General features: G+C 39.5%; 1 protein-coding gene across 5 annotated transcripts; it reads left to right on the top strand.

Moving 5' to 3' along the window:
* Nucleotides 1-39: 39 nt before the first annotated feature.
* Nucleotides 40-15,102, top strand: LOC100472471 (zinc finger protein 699). 5 transcript variants are annotated; one of them, XM_034657721.1, is made up of 6 exons: nt 40-489; nt 4,308-4,397; nt 5,288-5,414; nt 8,169-8,267; nt 8,788-8,971; nt 9,329-15,102. In XM_034657721.1, the coding sequence occupies exons 2-6, from the start codon at nt 4,350-4,352 to the stop codon at nt 10,782-10,784; spliced, it is 1,914 nt and encodes a 637-aa protein (XP_034513612.1). In that variant the 5' UTR covers nt 40-489; nt 4,308-4,349; the 3' UTR covers nt 10,785-15,102. The 5 variants fall into 5 exon arrangements, with proteins under 5 accessions (XP_034513612.1, XP_019649015.2, XP_011215773.2 ...); XM_019793456.2 differs by having other exon boundaries at nt 4,345-4,397; nt 9,326-15,101; XM_011217471.3 differs by having other exon boundaries at nt 9,326-15,101.
* Nucleotides 15,103-15,982: the final 880 nt, after the last annotated feature.

Here is a 15,982-nt window from a genome sequence, read left to right as displayed (position 1 = left end):
CCCCGCCCCTTACGCTGTGCGCGGCTCAGAAACCGGAAGCAGAAATGCGCTCATGCGCGTGCGCGAACTGGCGGCCATCTCGCCGTGGTCCCCCAGTAGCGTCTGGGGCAGTTTTTTTTGCCTCAGTTCGCGGCGTCCTTCCTGGCTTGGTCAGGCCAGTCCCAGGTCCGGCCTGCGGGAGGGGGAGAGGTCAGCTTTGGGAGGACGGCCGCTGTGGCCGTGCCCTCTTGCCCCCGCAAGAACGCAGGGCCGGGGGCCTCCCCCGGCCGCGTCTCGTCCCAAACTCACTGAATCAGGAGCCCTGGGCTGCGTGCGGCAGCCGGGGTGAGTCGGCTGCAGGCTAGTTAGAGGACCACCCTCCTATGTAGTCGGCCTTACGAAGCATCCTTTGCTGTCTTTTCGGAAAGTAAAAGCATCCCTGCCATTCGGTCACGGGGACGAGCGCCTCCACCTCGTCTGTACGCTGGTCAGTGGATTTCGGCGTGTTCGGTGAGCACGGGGTGACGTTTGCCTCAACTCCGTTCCCATCTCCCCTCCTAGTACAGGAGATATTTCATCGGTGAATTTTACCTTGCCTGTGGGCATCAGTTTGATACATTATATTCAGGTACATAAACGTGAACTGATTACTTAGTATCTCTGTAACCCCCTTCATGGTCGAATGCAGCTATAAATTTTAGTTATTTATTTGTAGATTATTTTGAATTTCACACCGAGAGTGAGATCTTGTGCCATTTTCAGCGTTTTCTCTTTTATTCCTGCACCTTGCGTTCCTTTTTATTTTTTTAGTGCGTTTGCTAGGACCAGTGGACAGACAGTACTAGAATAGCATATAAAATTTGCATCCTTGCCTTGTTCCTGATCCCAGAGAGAATTATTCTATCATTTCAACGTTTAAATAGGATATTTGTGGGCGCCTGGATGGCTCAGTTAAGTGTCCGACTTTTTTCTTTTAGAGCGAGGGGAGGGAGAGAATCTTAAGCAGACTCCCTGAGTGGGGGAGCCCCACCCGGATCCCTGGGACTGGATCTCACAACCTTGAGATCAAGACCTGAACCAAAATCAAGAGTCCGGTGCGTAACCAACTGAGCCACCCAGGTGACCCCAGCCTCAGACTCTTTGTCTCAGCTCAGGTCTTGATCTCAGGGTGGTGAATTCAAGGTTCACTAGGCTCCACACTGGGCACGGAGCCTCCTTTAAAGAAAAAAAAGTTTGCTGTAGGTGTTTTAGGTAGTAATTATTTTTTCCTAATTAAAGCTGTTCTCCTCTAGTTCTAATGGGTTAAATGATCAGCGATGGATATTGATACAGATCGGTCACTATATTGTATCTAAGGGAAGAGTCATAATGATCTTTTTCTGTTAATGTGATTATATTAATTGAGGATTCAATTATATATAACCACCTTTCATTCCTAGGAGGAAATGAACTTGGTTTGTGATTATATCCTCATTATTCAATTCTTGACTGTACTAATACTTTTATATTATTTTGCGTTCATATGTGTGAATGAGATCTTTCCTGTTTGAGTTGTACTTTTTTGCCTTGGAAACACGCAGGAAAAACAGTATTTTCCACTCCTACAGTGTAATTACGAATCCTTTACTTGTTTGGTGAACTTGCCTGTGAAACAATTTATAATTCATATTTCCTTTGTGGGCATGTTTTAAACTACTGGGTTTTGTTTTGTTTTCCTTTTAGGATTGTCTATAATCAGATTTTGTATTTTATTTTATTATTATTTTTTAGAAGATTTTATTTATTTATTTGTCAGAGAGAAAGAGAACGCACAAGCAGCAGGGTGAGGGGGGAGCGGCAGGCAGAGGGAGAAGCAGGCTCCCACTGAGCAGGGAGCCTGATGTGGGACATGTGGGACTTGATCCCTGGAGCCTGGGGTCATGACCTGCGCCAAAGGCAGACACTTAACTGACTGAGCCACCCAGGCGGCCCTAAGTTTTGTATTTATTTTAGATCATTGCCAGAAAGTTGTACTTCTCTCTAGAAATTCATTCATTATCTGTACATTTTCATATATATTCTCCTAACTTTTTTGTTGTATTCTCCCTTCAACATCTGTGATTATGACTCATTCATAACTCTTTGTCTATGCTCTGTTGTTAAAATTGCTAAAGCTTTGTTAATTTCATTAGTTTTCAAAGGGCACATTGCCCGTTTTTATGTTTCTTTTTATTAGTTTTTTAAAATATTAATTTTGTCGTATTTTCATTTTTCTTTCTTTTCTTTTCTTTTTTTTTTTTTAAAGATTTTATTTATTTATTTGACAGAGATAGAGACAGCCAGCGAGAGAGGGAACACAAGCAGGGGGAGTGGGAGAGGAAGAAGCAGGCTCACAGCGGAGGAGCCTGATGTGGTGCTCGATCCCACAACGCCGGGATCACGCCCCGAGCTGAAGGCAGACGCTTAACCTCTGCGCCACCCAGGCGCCCCATCGTATTTTCATTTTTCTAAATCTTTATGCTATTCTTTTTCCATCCTTTAAGTTAAAGGTTAGCCCACTCATACTGATTTTATTTTCTCTGGGAGTTGATGATATTCATATAAATATGTAAACATATGTACCATACCAACTGTGGATTTCCATTGTTATCTGAAACACTTCTTTCAATTTTCTCCTGCTTCCCTGCCACAAAAGTAGTCCTAACTGGCTAAAAATAAATGTGTGTTGTGATTCTTTATCCCTGTAATGTGCTACATTATTATTTGTCATATACCACACCTGATAACATTTTGGTGATTTACTGCCCTCCCTCAAATGATTATAACATCTGTGTCCTTCAGGATTTTTCTGTTTTGTTCAGTGCTGTATTCCCTGTGTGTGTATATAGTGGGATTGGGGTAAATATTAAATGAAGGATCAAGAGGTAGGGAGGGGTCTTAAGGGAAGCATCCTTGCTCAAAACAGGGGGCTTAGTCAAGAGGAGCTCAAAGATAAAACATTTATTTTTTTTAAGATTTTATTTCTTTATTATTTGAGAGAGAGAGGAGCAGAGGGAGAGGGACAAGCGGACTCTGCGCTGAGCACAGAGCCTGATGGGGGGGCTACTACGACCCTGAGATCATGACCTGAGCTGAAATCAAGAGTCGGACACAATCAACTGAGCCACCCAGGCCCCCCAGGATAAAATATTTAAATGGAATACTTCATTAGTGCACAGCAGGATTCTAGGCTAGACTCTGGTAATGTTAGTAATAACAGCCTCACTGACAACTAAATTGTAAGGTATATGTTCAGAAATACAGTTTTCGGGAGTTTAGGCTTTGACGACAAACTGGCCTGCATTCACACACCTGCCTATGTAATACACCCTGTGTTACATACACCTCAGCAGCTTTCTGACTGGGTAACATTGAGTGTGTGGTTAATTGACTCTCAGATTTCTCAACTATAAACTGGTTGCAATAATACCTGATTTGCAGTGCTTCAATGAGACAAAAGCTCTTTGCAAGGTCATTCTCACATCATGGTTACTTAAATGGCACGTTATTAGTGTAGTGAAGGATGTGATTTTTATCAGTTTTAAAATGTGCTACTTGATCCACTGCATGGAAAAAACTGTTGTGTTTTCGTTATTTTAAATATATGTAATAGAGCTGCAGATACCACTAATGGGAGATGACATGTTGCTAACTTCACTTCAGGTGTTCTTGTTCTGCTCTTCTGTATTGTGTAGGCACAAGTTAGCACGAGAATCACATCATGGCAGTCTTCTCTGCCTCCTTTGTGTGGAATTCAGTCTGTTGATGCTTTTTGGAAAAAATCAAGTTTCAGAGGCCTGAGACCCATGGAGGGGAGGGTTCAATGGTCAGGGGCTGCGCAGTAGTGCCTGTTAGCCTGCCAGTGGTGCAGAAGTAAGGAATACTGGGAGCAGAGCCCCCAGAAGTCGCATCTATAAGTGCTTTTTTGAATTTGACACAGTGTGTATTTTTATGGTTGCAGACCTTGTCTGCTTTTTTTTTTTTTTTTTCATTATCATGGGAAAACTGACAGCTAAACTTTTTTAGATTTCAGTTAACTTAGACTATGGGACTTTTAGCCTTTTTTTTTTTTTTTTTTTTAAATTAGCAAGGACCCCAGCAGTTAGCTCTCTCGAGGAGATAAGATTACTCCACCTCCTTACAAGATCAGTGTGTGTTTGGTTGGGTGTCTTGGGGGTATGCTTTGTGTGTGTGGTGTGTGTTTTGAGGGGAGTGGTCCTTCATAATGGATGTGCTATAGCATCCAGGCTCATGAGTTGTGGAAATTGTAGGGAGACCTGGATTCTTGTGTTTTCTCTCGCCCGCCTCAGCTCTTAACTTCTCAGTGCTCTGATTTCCTTCATGAAGGGAACATGGAAGAAGAAAGAAAAGCTGCTGAGTTACAGAAAAATATGACACAGGTAAGTAGGAGCTAGTAATTCTCCAAAAGATTTTCCATTCCACCAGGACCTTGACCTCCTTAATTGTTTAGAGTAGTGGTCAGCAATCTATTTCTCTATTGGGCCACATTGTAAGTATCTTAGGCATTGAAGGCTATAGAGTTTCTGTTGCAATTAAACTGCCAGTTTTGTTTGAAAGCAGCCACAGATAGTGCATAAACAAATGCTTTATTGTGTTCCAAGAAAACTTTACTTACACAAGCAATTAGTAGGCTGGATTTAGCCCATGTGCGGTAGTTTGCTGACTCCTGACCTAGAGTACAAGACAATGTGGCCAGCTGTGGGCCTGAGTTGAAAGTTATGTTTCTGTAAGCTCCTGGGCCTCAGGTTTCTGGGAAGAAAAAAAAGAAAAGCTCCCTGTTCCTCAGTGTGTTTTTATGCGTTCAAACCTCATTTGGATTTGACCCAGTCTTTCATGTTGTGCTAATTGCTATGGTGGAAAAGAAGGAAGCAGGTGAAATTGTTTGTGTAACAAGGAATTGCTGGTGTCAGTGTGGAAATTATTTCATCTCTAGAGCATTTCTGTCATTTCTGCTATAGGCTCTGGAGTGTCCTTGAGCTTTATAAGACTGGAATTGGTCACCATCAAACTGTGCAAGAGATAAATTTGGTGTTTTAGAAGTGTGGTTAGATCCATGAGACAGGATGGGGTCAGTTAGGAAGGATGTAATGGGTAGAAAGAGAAAGTTCTGGTGTCTGAATTCTAGGGTAGATGTTGGGAGATCATAAAATCTTCAGAACTTCCTGTGAATTGATTCTCAGTTCCCCAGTATTAACAACCTCATCAATCTTCCTGCACATGTGGGGAGAGTGGGTACCTTTCTGAAAAGAATATATGTGGAATGTTTTAGGACTCCGTGGTCTTTGAGGATGTGGCCGTGGACTTCACCCAGGAGGAATGGGCTCTGCTGGATCTTGCTCAGAGGAGCCTCTACAGAGATGTGATGTTGGAAAACTTCCAGAACCTGGCCTCACTAGGTAAGAATGGCAACATTTCTTCATTTAGTTGTTTAGAAGACAACTTTAGTAATTGACCTTGTTCTAGGCTGAGGAATTGGAATAAATTGGTAAATAAGACCGACATGGTCACTGACCCCAAGGAACTTAGAGTGTAATGGCTTCACCATGAAAATAAACACCTGTGTAGTGAACTGCCTTTTTCTTCTGGTTAAAAGCCTTGAGGCTTATTAAGTGTTGGAAGTGTGGGCATAGATTTCAGGGGTCATTTTGGGCCTTAGGGAGGTTTGTGGTTTGGGTCCTTATGAGAATTTTACTGATGTCAGAGCTCTTTACTCAGAAACATACCCGTAAACAAGGGGGGTTATTACGCAATGCAGGGAGAGAGAGCACCTGACATGGGGAGCTGTGATGGGTCTCAAAAAGAACGTGTTAAAAAGTACATATTATAGAATTTGTACTTTGGGTGAGTGATTTGGAGATGGGTCTGTGGAAGCAGGCTGTATTGGTTTCCTAGGCCTTTCATAACAAAGTACCACAAACTGTGGCTAAAAACAGCAGAAACTTATTCTTTCACATTTCTGGAGACTGGAAGTACAAACAAGGTGTCAGTAGGACCATGCTCCTTCTGAAGGCTCTATGGGAGAAATCTCTCCTTATCTCTCCCTAGCTTCTGGTGGTTGCCAACAATACTTGGTGTTTTTTGATTTGCAGCGATATTTTTTTTTTTTTAAGATTTTATTTTTAGGTGATCTCTACACCCAACGTGGTCCTGGAACTCACACCTTGAGATCAAGAGTCGTATGCTCTATCAGATGAGCCAGTCAGGCGCCCCATGCAACTAGATCATTCTAATCTTTGCCATTACCTTCACATGGCCTTCTTCCCTCTGTCTCTATGCTGCTCCTTGTAAGGACACTAGTCAATGGGTTTAAGACCCACTCTAATTCAGTATGCCTCCATCTTTACTTGATTAAGCTACAAAGACCCAATTTCCAAATAAAGTAACATTCTGAGGTTTCAAGTGGACATGACATTTTGTTTTGATACACTTACTTTTTTTTAGAGCAGTTGTAGATTCACAGCAGGAGTGAGTGGTAGATACAGGGACTTCTCATGTACGCCCTGTTCCCTACAGGTACAGCCTCTTCCACTATCAACATCCTACCAGAGTGGTACATTTGTTACAGTTGATGAACCTGAATCGACACATTGTCATCACCCTGAGTCCATAGTTTATACATTAGGTATAACTTTGGTGAAGTCATTCAACACAGAATACGTTCTGTGGTTTGGACAAATACATAATCGTATATATTCATCATTATAGTATCTATATTATAGAGTAATTTCACTGCCCCAGAAATCCTCTTTGCCTCTTTCCCCCAGAGAGAGTTCATCTCTCCTTCTGCGCTAATCTGTGGCAACCACTGATCTTTTTGCCATCTCCATAGTTTTGGCTTTTCTAGAATGTCATGTAGTTGGGATCATATGGTATAGGTTTTTCAGTGGTTTCTTTCACTTAGTAATATGCATTTATGCTTCTTTCATGTCTTTATGTGGCTTGGTAATTCATTTTTTTTAAATTCTGAATAATATTTCATTGGGTGTACCACAGTTTTATTCATCCATTCACCCTCTGAAGGATATCTTAATTGTTTCTAAGTTTGGGCAGTTGTGAATAAAGCTTCAGTAAACATTCATGTGCAGGTTTTTGGGTGGACATGTTTGTAGCTTCTTTGGGTAAATTCCAAGGAGTGTGATTGCCTGACCATATGGTAGGATTAGTTTTGTACGAAGCTGCCAACTATCCTCCAAAGTGCTGTACCGTTTCTCATTCCCCCGGCAATGAATGAGAGTTCCTGTTCCACATCCCTTGCTGGTGTCAGTGTTCTGGATTTCAGCTGTTCTCATAGGTGTTTGGTGATTTCTTATTGATTTAATTTCCATTTTCCTGATGACATATTGGGCTATCTTTTCATATGATGTTTTCTTCAAGGAGTTTCATAGTTTTGCATTTTACATTTAGGTCTTTGACCCACGTGATCCGTTTTGAGTTGATTTTTGTAAAGAGTGTAAAAGTCTGTCTAGATGAATTTTCTTGCATGTTGATGGCTAGTTGTTTCAGTCTCTGTTGACAAAAGACTATCTTCTCTGTGTATTGCCTTTGCTCCTTTGTCAAAGATCAGCTGACTCTATTTATGTAGCTCTATTTCTGGGCTCTCTGTTCCGTTTCATTGATCTGTTTGGATATAAATTTTCAGGGGACACCGTTCAACCCAGTCCACAGGTGGTCACTTTAGATTGAATGCTGATAAAAAGAAGTCGAAATCTTATTATTGAGTATTTTGTGGGTGGCACAGTGACTTTTTTTGGGGGGGTCATTCTTAGATTTAATTATGTACTGGCTTTATTTTGTTTGATTTTATCATGGTCTCAGAGTAATCTTGTTTAAGATGGGTATTCTGTGAGATTATTTGTGTGCAATAGGAGAACACAATGTCCTGGTTGTATCAGACCAGCTTCTGATATTGAAGTTTAGATAATGAATGTCACATCAGTTCTAGAAATCAGAGGCCGTGGCGTTGTCTTTGTCTTTGTCTACTCCCCCACCCTGCCCCTGCTTTAAAAAAACTTGACAAACATTTTGTAGAAATTCAATTCGCTCTTGCCCATAATTACAGTATCAGAAAAGCAAAATTTTGAGCCTGTCTCATGGAAATGTTTATGGTTCCTCATTGTTTTCCCTAATGATAAGCCTTTCTGCATTAACAGGGTATCCACTACACACACCATATCTGATCTCCCAGTGGAAACAAGAAGAGGACCTGGAGACAGTGGAAAGAGGACCCATCCAGGGGGAGCACCAGGAAGGCAAGAACCCTTGGGAAAAACTGCCCTGGTTGGGGGGGTATGATGTTTGGAAAAAACAAATAAAAGCAAAACAAAACATTGTTTTGTTTGAGGAGTCTGATCTTCCAGATACCTTAGATTACTATTTTGACTTTTTATCAGTATTCTCACACTTTCCTTGTTCTCGGGAAAGACTGTCCATATTTCTTCTTGTAAGTTAGTATTTGGTCATGTGCACTTCAGGAAGGAACTGGTTCCTTTTTGTTTTCCTTTTTAAGTTTTATTTATTTAAGCAATCTCTACAACCCGCATGGGGCTCGAACTCATGACCCCAAGATCAAGAGTTCCATGCTCTTCTGACTGAGCCAGCTAGGTGCCCCTTTTTCTCCTAATAATACCTCATTTGTGTTACTGTCAGTCTCAGTCTTCATAGAGTAATTTCTTGCTTACCATTTGACCCTTGTGTGTATTACCAAAGTCCTGAAACAGCCACGTTGCCAGAAGTCCTTTGCTTATAGGTGCCTTTACTTCTTTGTTTCAGGTTTTGAGATTCAACTTAAAACTAATGAAGCAGTAGCTCCAGAAGATATTTATGGACAAAAAATATCCAGTGAACAGAAAATAGTAAGATTCAAAAGGAATGATTCTTGTTCATCCATTTTACAGAAAAACTGGGAATACCACGGTATTTGTTATCAGAACAAAAACCATGAGAGACATTTGAGGTGAGTGCCATTCATAAAAGAAAAAGTAATGCCTCAGGAGAGAATCTTAAAATGTCATAAAACTTAAAGAACGTGTACCTAAACTTGATAAAAAATTTTGATTCAATAAAGAATTTTTCCGAGATTTTTTTTCCCAAAAATGACATTGAGATCTAAAGTGTTTGACACATAGTTCAGTTGTAAGCAATTATCAGAAAAATTGTGTGTTAAAAAAACCTCAGTGATAATATTGGCTATTGTAGATCCTTCAATGAGAACTTTGAACTTGTAACTTGACAGGGCAGAAAAGGTACATAGTCACTAAAAATGATAAAAGTGTATTTATTACTAATAATGTGCTTTTATTTTTAAAAGAAGTCCAGTCGTGGAGAACATCTATGAATGTAATGAAGAAAATCAGTGTGGACAAGCCTTTGGCCAAATTTCACGTCTTAATATACTCAAGAGAACTACTGAAGTAAAGTCCTATGAATGCCATGAGTGTAAAAAGGCCTTCACAGATCATTTATCCCTTAAGAATCACATCAGGTCTCACACTGGACGCAAACCCTATCAGTGTAAAGAATGTGGGAAAGCTTTCCATTTTCTTGCTTGTTTTAGAAAGCATGTGAAAAATCCCACTGAAGGGAAACCCTATGAATGTAAAGAATGTACAAAAGCCTTCAGTTGTTCTTCCTTCTTTAGGGCACATATGAAGATTCACACTGGAAAGACTAGCTATGAATGTAAGGAATGTGGAAAAACCTTTAGCTGTTCTTCATCCCTGACAGAACACAAAAGGATTCATAGTGGAGATAAGCCTTATGAATGTAGGGAATGTGGGAAGGCGTTCAGTTGTTCCTCCTCACTCTCCAAACACAAAAGAATTCACAGTGGAGATAAGCCATATGAATGTAAGGAATGTGGGAAGGCCTTTAGTTCTTCCTCTCACCTTATAATACATATAAGAATTCATACTGGAGAGAAGCCTTATGAATGTAAAGAGTGTGGGAAGGCCTTTAGCGAGTCCTCAAAACTCACTGTACATGTCAGAACACACACAGGAGAGAAACCCTATAAATGTAAGGAATGTGGAAAAGCCTACAATTGTCCCTCCTCCTTAAGTATCCATATGAGAAAACACACTGGAGAGAAGCCCTATGAATGTCTGGAATGTGGAAAAGCCTTCTATCTTCCCACTTCCCTTAATACGCACGTGAAAAATCAAAGTAGAGAGAAACCCTATGAATGTAAGGAATGTGGAAAAGCCTTTAGTTGTCCCTCATCCTTCAGAGCACATGTGAGAGATCACACTGGAAAGATACAATATGAATGTAAGGAATGTGGGAAGGCCTTTAGCCGTTCCTCATCCCTCACTGAACACTTAAGAACTCACACTGGAGAGAAGCCTTATGAATGTAAAGAATGTGGGAAAGCTTTTATTAGTTCCTCCCATCTTACAGTACATGTAAGAACTCACACTGGAGAGAAACCTTATGAATGTAAGAAATGTGGCAAAGCCTTTATTTATCCCTCAGCTCTGAGGATCCACATGAGAACACATACTGGGGAGAAACCCTATGAATGTAAGGAATGTGGGAAAGCCTTTCGCCATTCTTCATACCTTACTGTCCATGCAAGGATGCACACTGGAGAGAAACCCTTCGAGTGTCTGGAATGTGGGAAAGCCTTCAGTTGTCCCTCATCCTTTCGAAGACATGTAAGAAGCCACACTGGAGAGAAACCATATGAATGTAAGGAATGTGGGAAAGCCTTTGTGTGTCCTGCCTACTTTCGAAGACATGTGAAAACTCACACTAGGGAAAATGTATAAATGGTAAGAACTGTGGGAATGCCTGCAAGGCGTTTGCACCTCATAGCATAGCTGGAACGTAGTGGAGATGTGCCATGAATGTAAGCAGCTGAGAGAAACCTGTGTACGCACACTGTGTGGGAATGCCTTTGTGAACACCACTTCCGGCACATAAAGTTCACACAAGAATCACAGATCAAAGCCTCACCTGTAAAGTGTATTGCTGGCTCGTTTTCAGTTTCTGTTTTCTGATATGAATATTTGAGGTGATAAATTTTCCTCTAATACTTTTTCATCTCTAAGCACATTTTATCATAGATACTTTTATTTCAGCCGAGATGTAAATATTCTTTACGTTACAAATTCTTTTGGACCCATAGGGGATTCAGGGTGTTTTTCATATGCAAGCAGGAATGGTCTTTTTTTGTTTTTTTTTTTTTTTAATTAGTATCTAATTAATGCTCATTGTTGTGCAGGTGTGCAGTCATTATGGTAGCAACACTTTGGTACTTGTTATTTCTTTTGTAACTTTTTTCTTAAAATTGGTAATTTCATTTTGATTTGGTACGGCAGATACTGGAAATTGCCTACCCAATATTTTTTTCCTTTTTTTTTTTTAACTAAAAGAACCTGAAGTTTTTGAGGTTATCAGTTTTTACTATTAAAAACTTTTCCTGCCTAATAAGTCATTTCAACAGAAATTAATAGTGCAAAGGTCTCAAAAGAAGAGTTGGATCTAATACACTGTTTTTTATTTTATTCTTTGTCCTTACTCATGGCTGGGAATTGGACCCAGTGTTTTGAGTTCCAAAAGGGACCTTGTGACAAGAAAGGTAGAAGTAAAATTGGTTGAGCTGGCTTGTGTGTTAATTTGGACATGGTTGGGACTCCATTTCTCAGAATCATTTCCTTATCCAATCCCAGGTTAGAGTTGTCTGAAACAGAGTTTGCATGAGAATTGGAAGGCAGAGGGAAGAAGCTATTATTCTCTGTCTAGTGGGGCCATAAGATGGAGACAGATGCATAGGGGCCTGGTGAGCCTCAGTGTCCAGCTCATTTTCCTGATGATTGGACCCACCAATCAATACTAGCTTGAAACAGAACATTAAATGCTTTTACTTCAGTAACGTCAGAGGCAGCAGCTCCACAGACCTCTCCATAAGTTCCTTCATCACGGTCATACACAGCTTCCTGGATTCTCTGGCAAGTTCCAGCATTGTCATTTTGCTGATACGACAGTCCCTCTGGCACATCAACTGACTATGTAGAGGTGGCCCCAGTTGGGAGCAGGATCGTTTTCTGTGTAGTGCAATCGCATCACGTCACTTTGCTTAAGGGGAAAGACATCTATGTAAGTCCACGGCTATCTGCAGCAAGAAGGGCTGTGGACAGTAAGGAGAGTTAGGTATAAGTGAGGTAAGCATCAGACAGGGCATCATCCTGTTTTAGCGGAGGAAGATTTATGTTTGACACCTTCAGATTTTTCTGCTTTTTTATTTGAGAGAGATGAAAGTTATTTGGTTTGTGTTTCTTCAGGTACATCTAGCTACACTTTTCCCTTCCATGGTATTTACTCTTTATTTCTGAAAGTAGACCTATGCCACCTTCCCTTCATCCTTTGCTGCTGTTTTAGTAAAGTATGTGTACACTAATATGCATGACAAGTGCTAATTTTAAGTGTATAGCTTGATGAAATTTCACTTACATACACACCCCGATGAACAGAACATTTCCAGGATTCCAGAAAGCGTATTTATCTGCCTTCTCAATAACTGCTCCACAGAGGAAACCACACTTATGACTTTTATTCAGTTTATCAGGTTTGTTTCTTCTTGATCTTCTTGACCCTTATCTAAGTGCTTAAGTACAATATGTACAATTATGTGTTTGGCTTCTTTTCTCAGCATGATGTCTAGTTTGCCTTTCAGTTGCTCTTTTCGCTGACCTACACTTATTTCTCTTGGCATATGTTTTGTTCCTAGGAATGAGATCACTGACTCATAGGGTAGACTTTAGCTTTAGTTTTAGTAGGTATTCCAGTTTTTCAAAAAGGTGAACTCCACCTATCATCCTAAAAGCAGTGCAAGAAAATTCCAATTGTTCCACCTTAGCTGGTCAGCCCTTTCTAATCTTAGGCATTCAGCAGAGGACATGGCAATATCCTGCTTTGGTTTTAGTTTGCAGTTACCTGATATGTAGTGATGGTAAATAATTTTTTATGTGCTTATTGGCTATTTGGATATCTTTTATGAGGGCACCCTGTTGAAGCATTTCCCCCATTTTTGGTTCCTTTTTTATTTAAAGAGTTTCCTTCTAGTGACTTGTCTTTTATTGTATGTATGTGTATCATATGTTACATACACATATATAAAACCATGTGTTATATATCATATATATGTGATATATATAACTCATGTATATTATATATACATATATTGCAGATAACTTTTCCCCATCTCTGACTTCTCTTTTCACTCTTCTCATATGTGTAAGCTATAAAGGGAATTTATTAGTTTGATTATTGAGAAGTTCTTGGGTATAACTAGCTTCAGGGATGGCTGGGATCCTGGGGCTAAAAAGCTGTTTCCTAGGTGAGTTCTGTGTCCGTGTCTTGGCTGGTCATCTTGCATTTAGGTATTCTTCCTGGCAAGCTGTTTCTCTCTACCATGGGTCCCAGAAGATCCAGGCTGCTTTCTTTCTAGGTTGACATCTCAGGGAGAAAAAAGTGATGGTCTTTTTGAACAACTCCAATATGATCATTATAATAGAACCTGATTGGCTCACTTGCCAATAGTTACCTAATCACTGTGGCCAGAGGAATGTAATACTCTGATTTGTTGAGGACCTGCTCCTGTGCTCATCCAGAAACCAGAGTAGAGTTTGCACCAACTGAATCAGAGTCCTGACCATTGTGCTGTGTACGGAGAGGGGAGGAGGCAGCTGGGGGCATGTGGGGTAGTATTGTCAGCTAGCATGTTGTGCTTACTAGAGTCTTAGCAACAGGAGGAAACTGAAGTCTGGTAACTGAGCAGGGGCTGAGTAGTTCTAGAAATCCTTTCACAAAGGTTAGATGCTGTTAACATATCTTTGGATTGCTAAAGATGGCTTCTCAACCTTTATGTTACTTTGCGGTACATTTAGAAATCTGGTAGTGAGAGACTTACGACATTTTTATTCTTTAAGATTGTCCTGCCTTCTCTATTCCTCATTCATTTCTGTATTATTTTTAGGATTTCCTTATCAATTTTCACAAATAGGCTGAGAGTATGCTTGGAATTGCATTGACTTGATGCCATAACCTGAATGAAATTGACATCTGTACAATATTGAGTCTTCCAATTAAACATAATATAATCATCCATTTACCTAGGTTGTCTTTAATTTCTCTTAATAGTGTTTCATAGTTTCATTGTAGAGGTCTTGAATATCTTTGTTTAATTTATTTCTAGGTATGTGGTATGTTTTGCTTTGTAAATATTTTTATTTATTTCCTTGGTGATGTTTCAGCTAGCATGAATTGGAATTTCTTTTTGTACATTGATCTTTTTATCCAGTGATATTTGTAAATTAAATTATTATTACTTGAATTATTCAAATAATTTGTGGATTATTTTGGATTTTCTGTGTACAATCCTGTCAATAACAAAAGAAAGACTTACTTGATTTCTAAACTTTTATCTTTTTTTTTCCCTCATTGCTTTACAGTGATGAATAGAAATGATGAATATGAACATCTTTGCCCTGTTCCTGATCTTAGGGGAAAATGTTCCATATTTCATAAGTACAATAATAGCTATAAGTTTTTCATAGATGACTTATAATGAAGAAAATTGTTTTATTCCCAATTTATCAAGTTTTTTTCTATTGTGAGTGAATATTTTAGCCAATGCCTTCTCTGCATGTGTCATGGTCTTAAAAAAAAAAAAATCCTTTGGTTAATGTGAATTACTACATTCCTTGATTTTCAGACGGCTAGATGTCTTCCTGGAATAAACTACACCTGGACATGGGATATGTTGGCTTATTAGCCTTCTCATTTTGCTAGATTCATTATGTGACTTTAAAAAAATTACTTCTGTGTCCCTTAATTAGACATTTGTCTTGTAATTTCTTTTCATGTACTGTCTGTGTTTTGTGTCAAGTTTATGTTGCTCCATAAAAGGAGTTGGGAACTGTTCTGAAAGTTTTTCTATAAAATTTGAGCTAGTTAGTCCTTACGTGTTTGGAACAATTCACCAGTGAATCTGTCTTCTGGGTGAATTACACCAAATATAAATAGACAAAAGATTGATCAGTTTTTTTATTCTTGTGTTAGTTTTGCTAAATTGTATCTGTCCATTCCAGAACTTCTCAAATGTGTTGGCATAAATTTTGTTGATAATATCCTATAATTCCTTTTAATGTTAGAAAACTGTCATTATATTCCCTTTTCATTTCTGATATTGGTAATATATATGTTCTCTTTTTCCTCATCCTGTTAGGGATTTAGATATATTAATTTTTTCAAAGAACCAACTTTATTCTGCTTTCTGATTCTTTAATTTCTGGTTTTATTCCCTTCTATTCTATTTGGGTTTAATTTTTTTCTAGCTATTTGAGACAGATGGTCGTATCACTGCTTGTCTCCTGCTATGCCCTGTCTGCTTATAAACTTATCCAATCAGAACATTCTACCATTAACATTATCAGTAGCAATGTGCTCAAGATATATTCTGAAAAATGTTTATGTGCCCCTTGTCTTAAGGTCATGGGACTTCCTTGGTGGAGTGGAAAGAAAACTGGCCTGGGAGTCAAGACACCTGATGGTATTCATTTTTCAACTCTACCTCTGTGACTTTAGAAAAGTCACTTAAGCCTTCTGGTCCTGAGTTTGGTGTGTGTGTATATGTGTTTAAATTCTTTTTTATGAAATGATTACAGATTCACAGTATCCTGTGGAAAAATTCATATGGGGAAATTCCATGTATCCATCACTCATTTTTCCCCATGGAAATCCAAGAGCTTATTCAAATTTTGCCAGTTTGAGATGCATGCGCACGTGTGTGTGTGTGTGTGTGTGTGTGTGTGTGTTTCTTTGCAGTTTGAACATGTGTAAATGAATGGACCTGCTACCATAATCGGAATACAGAACTGTTCCATCACACAAAAGAACTCCTGGGCACCTGGGTGGCTCAGTTGATTAAGCATCTGCCTTCAGTTCAGGTCATGATCCCAGGACA

Source organism: Ailuropoda melanoleuca, chromosome 4 (genome assembly GCF_002007445.2).
Source record: "Ailuropoda melanoleuca isolate Jingjing chromosome 4, ASM200744v2, whole genome shotgun sequence".
In the NCBI taxonomy this organism is placed as follows: Eukaryota; Metazoa; Chordata; class Mammalia; order Carnivora; family Ursidae; genus Ailuropoda; species Ailuropoda melanoleuca.
Note: the sequence above shows the minus strand (reverse complement) of the source record. Positions and strands in the feature narration are given on the sequence as shown.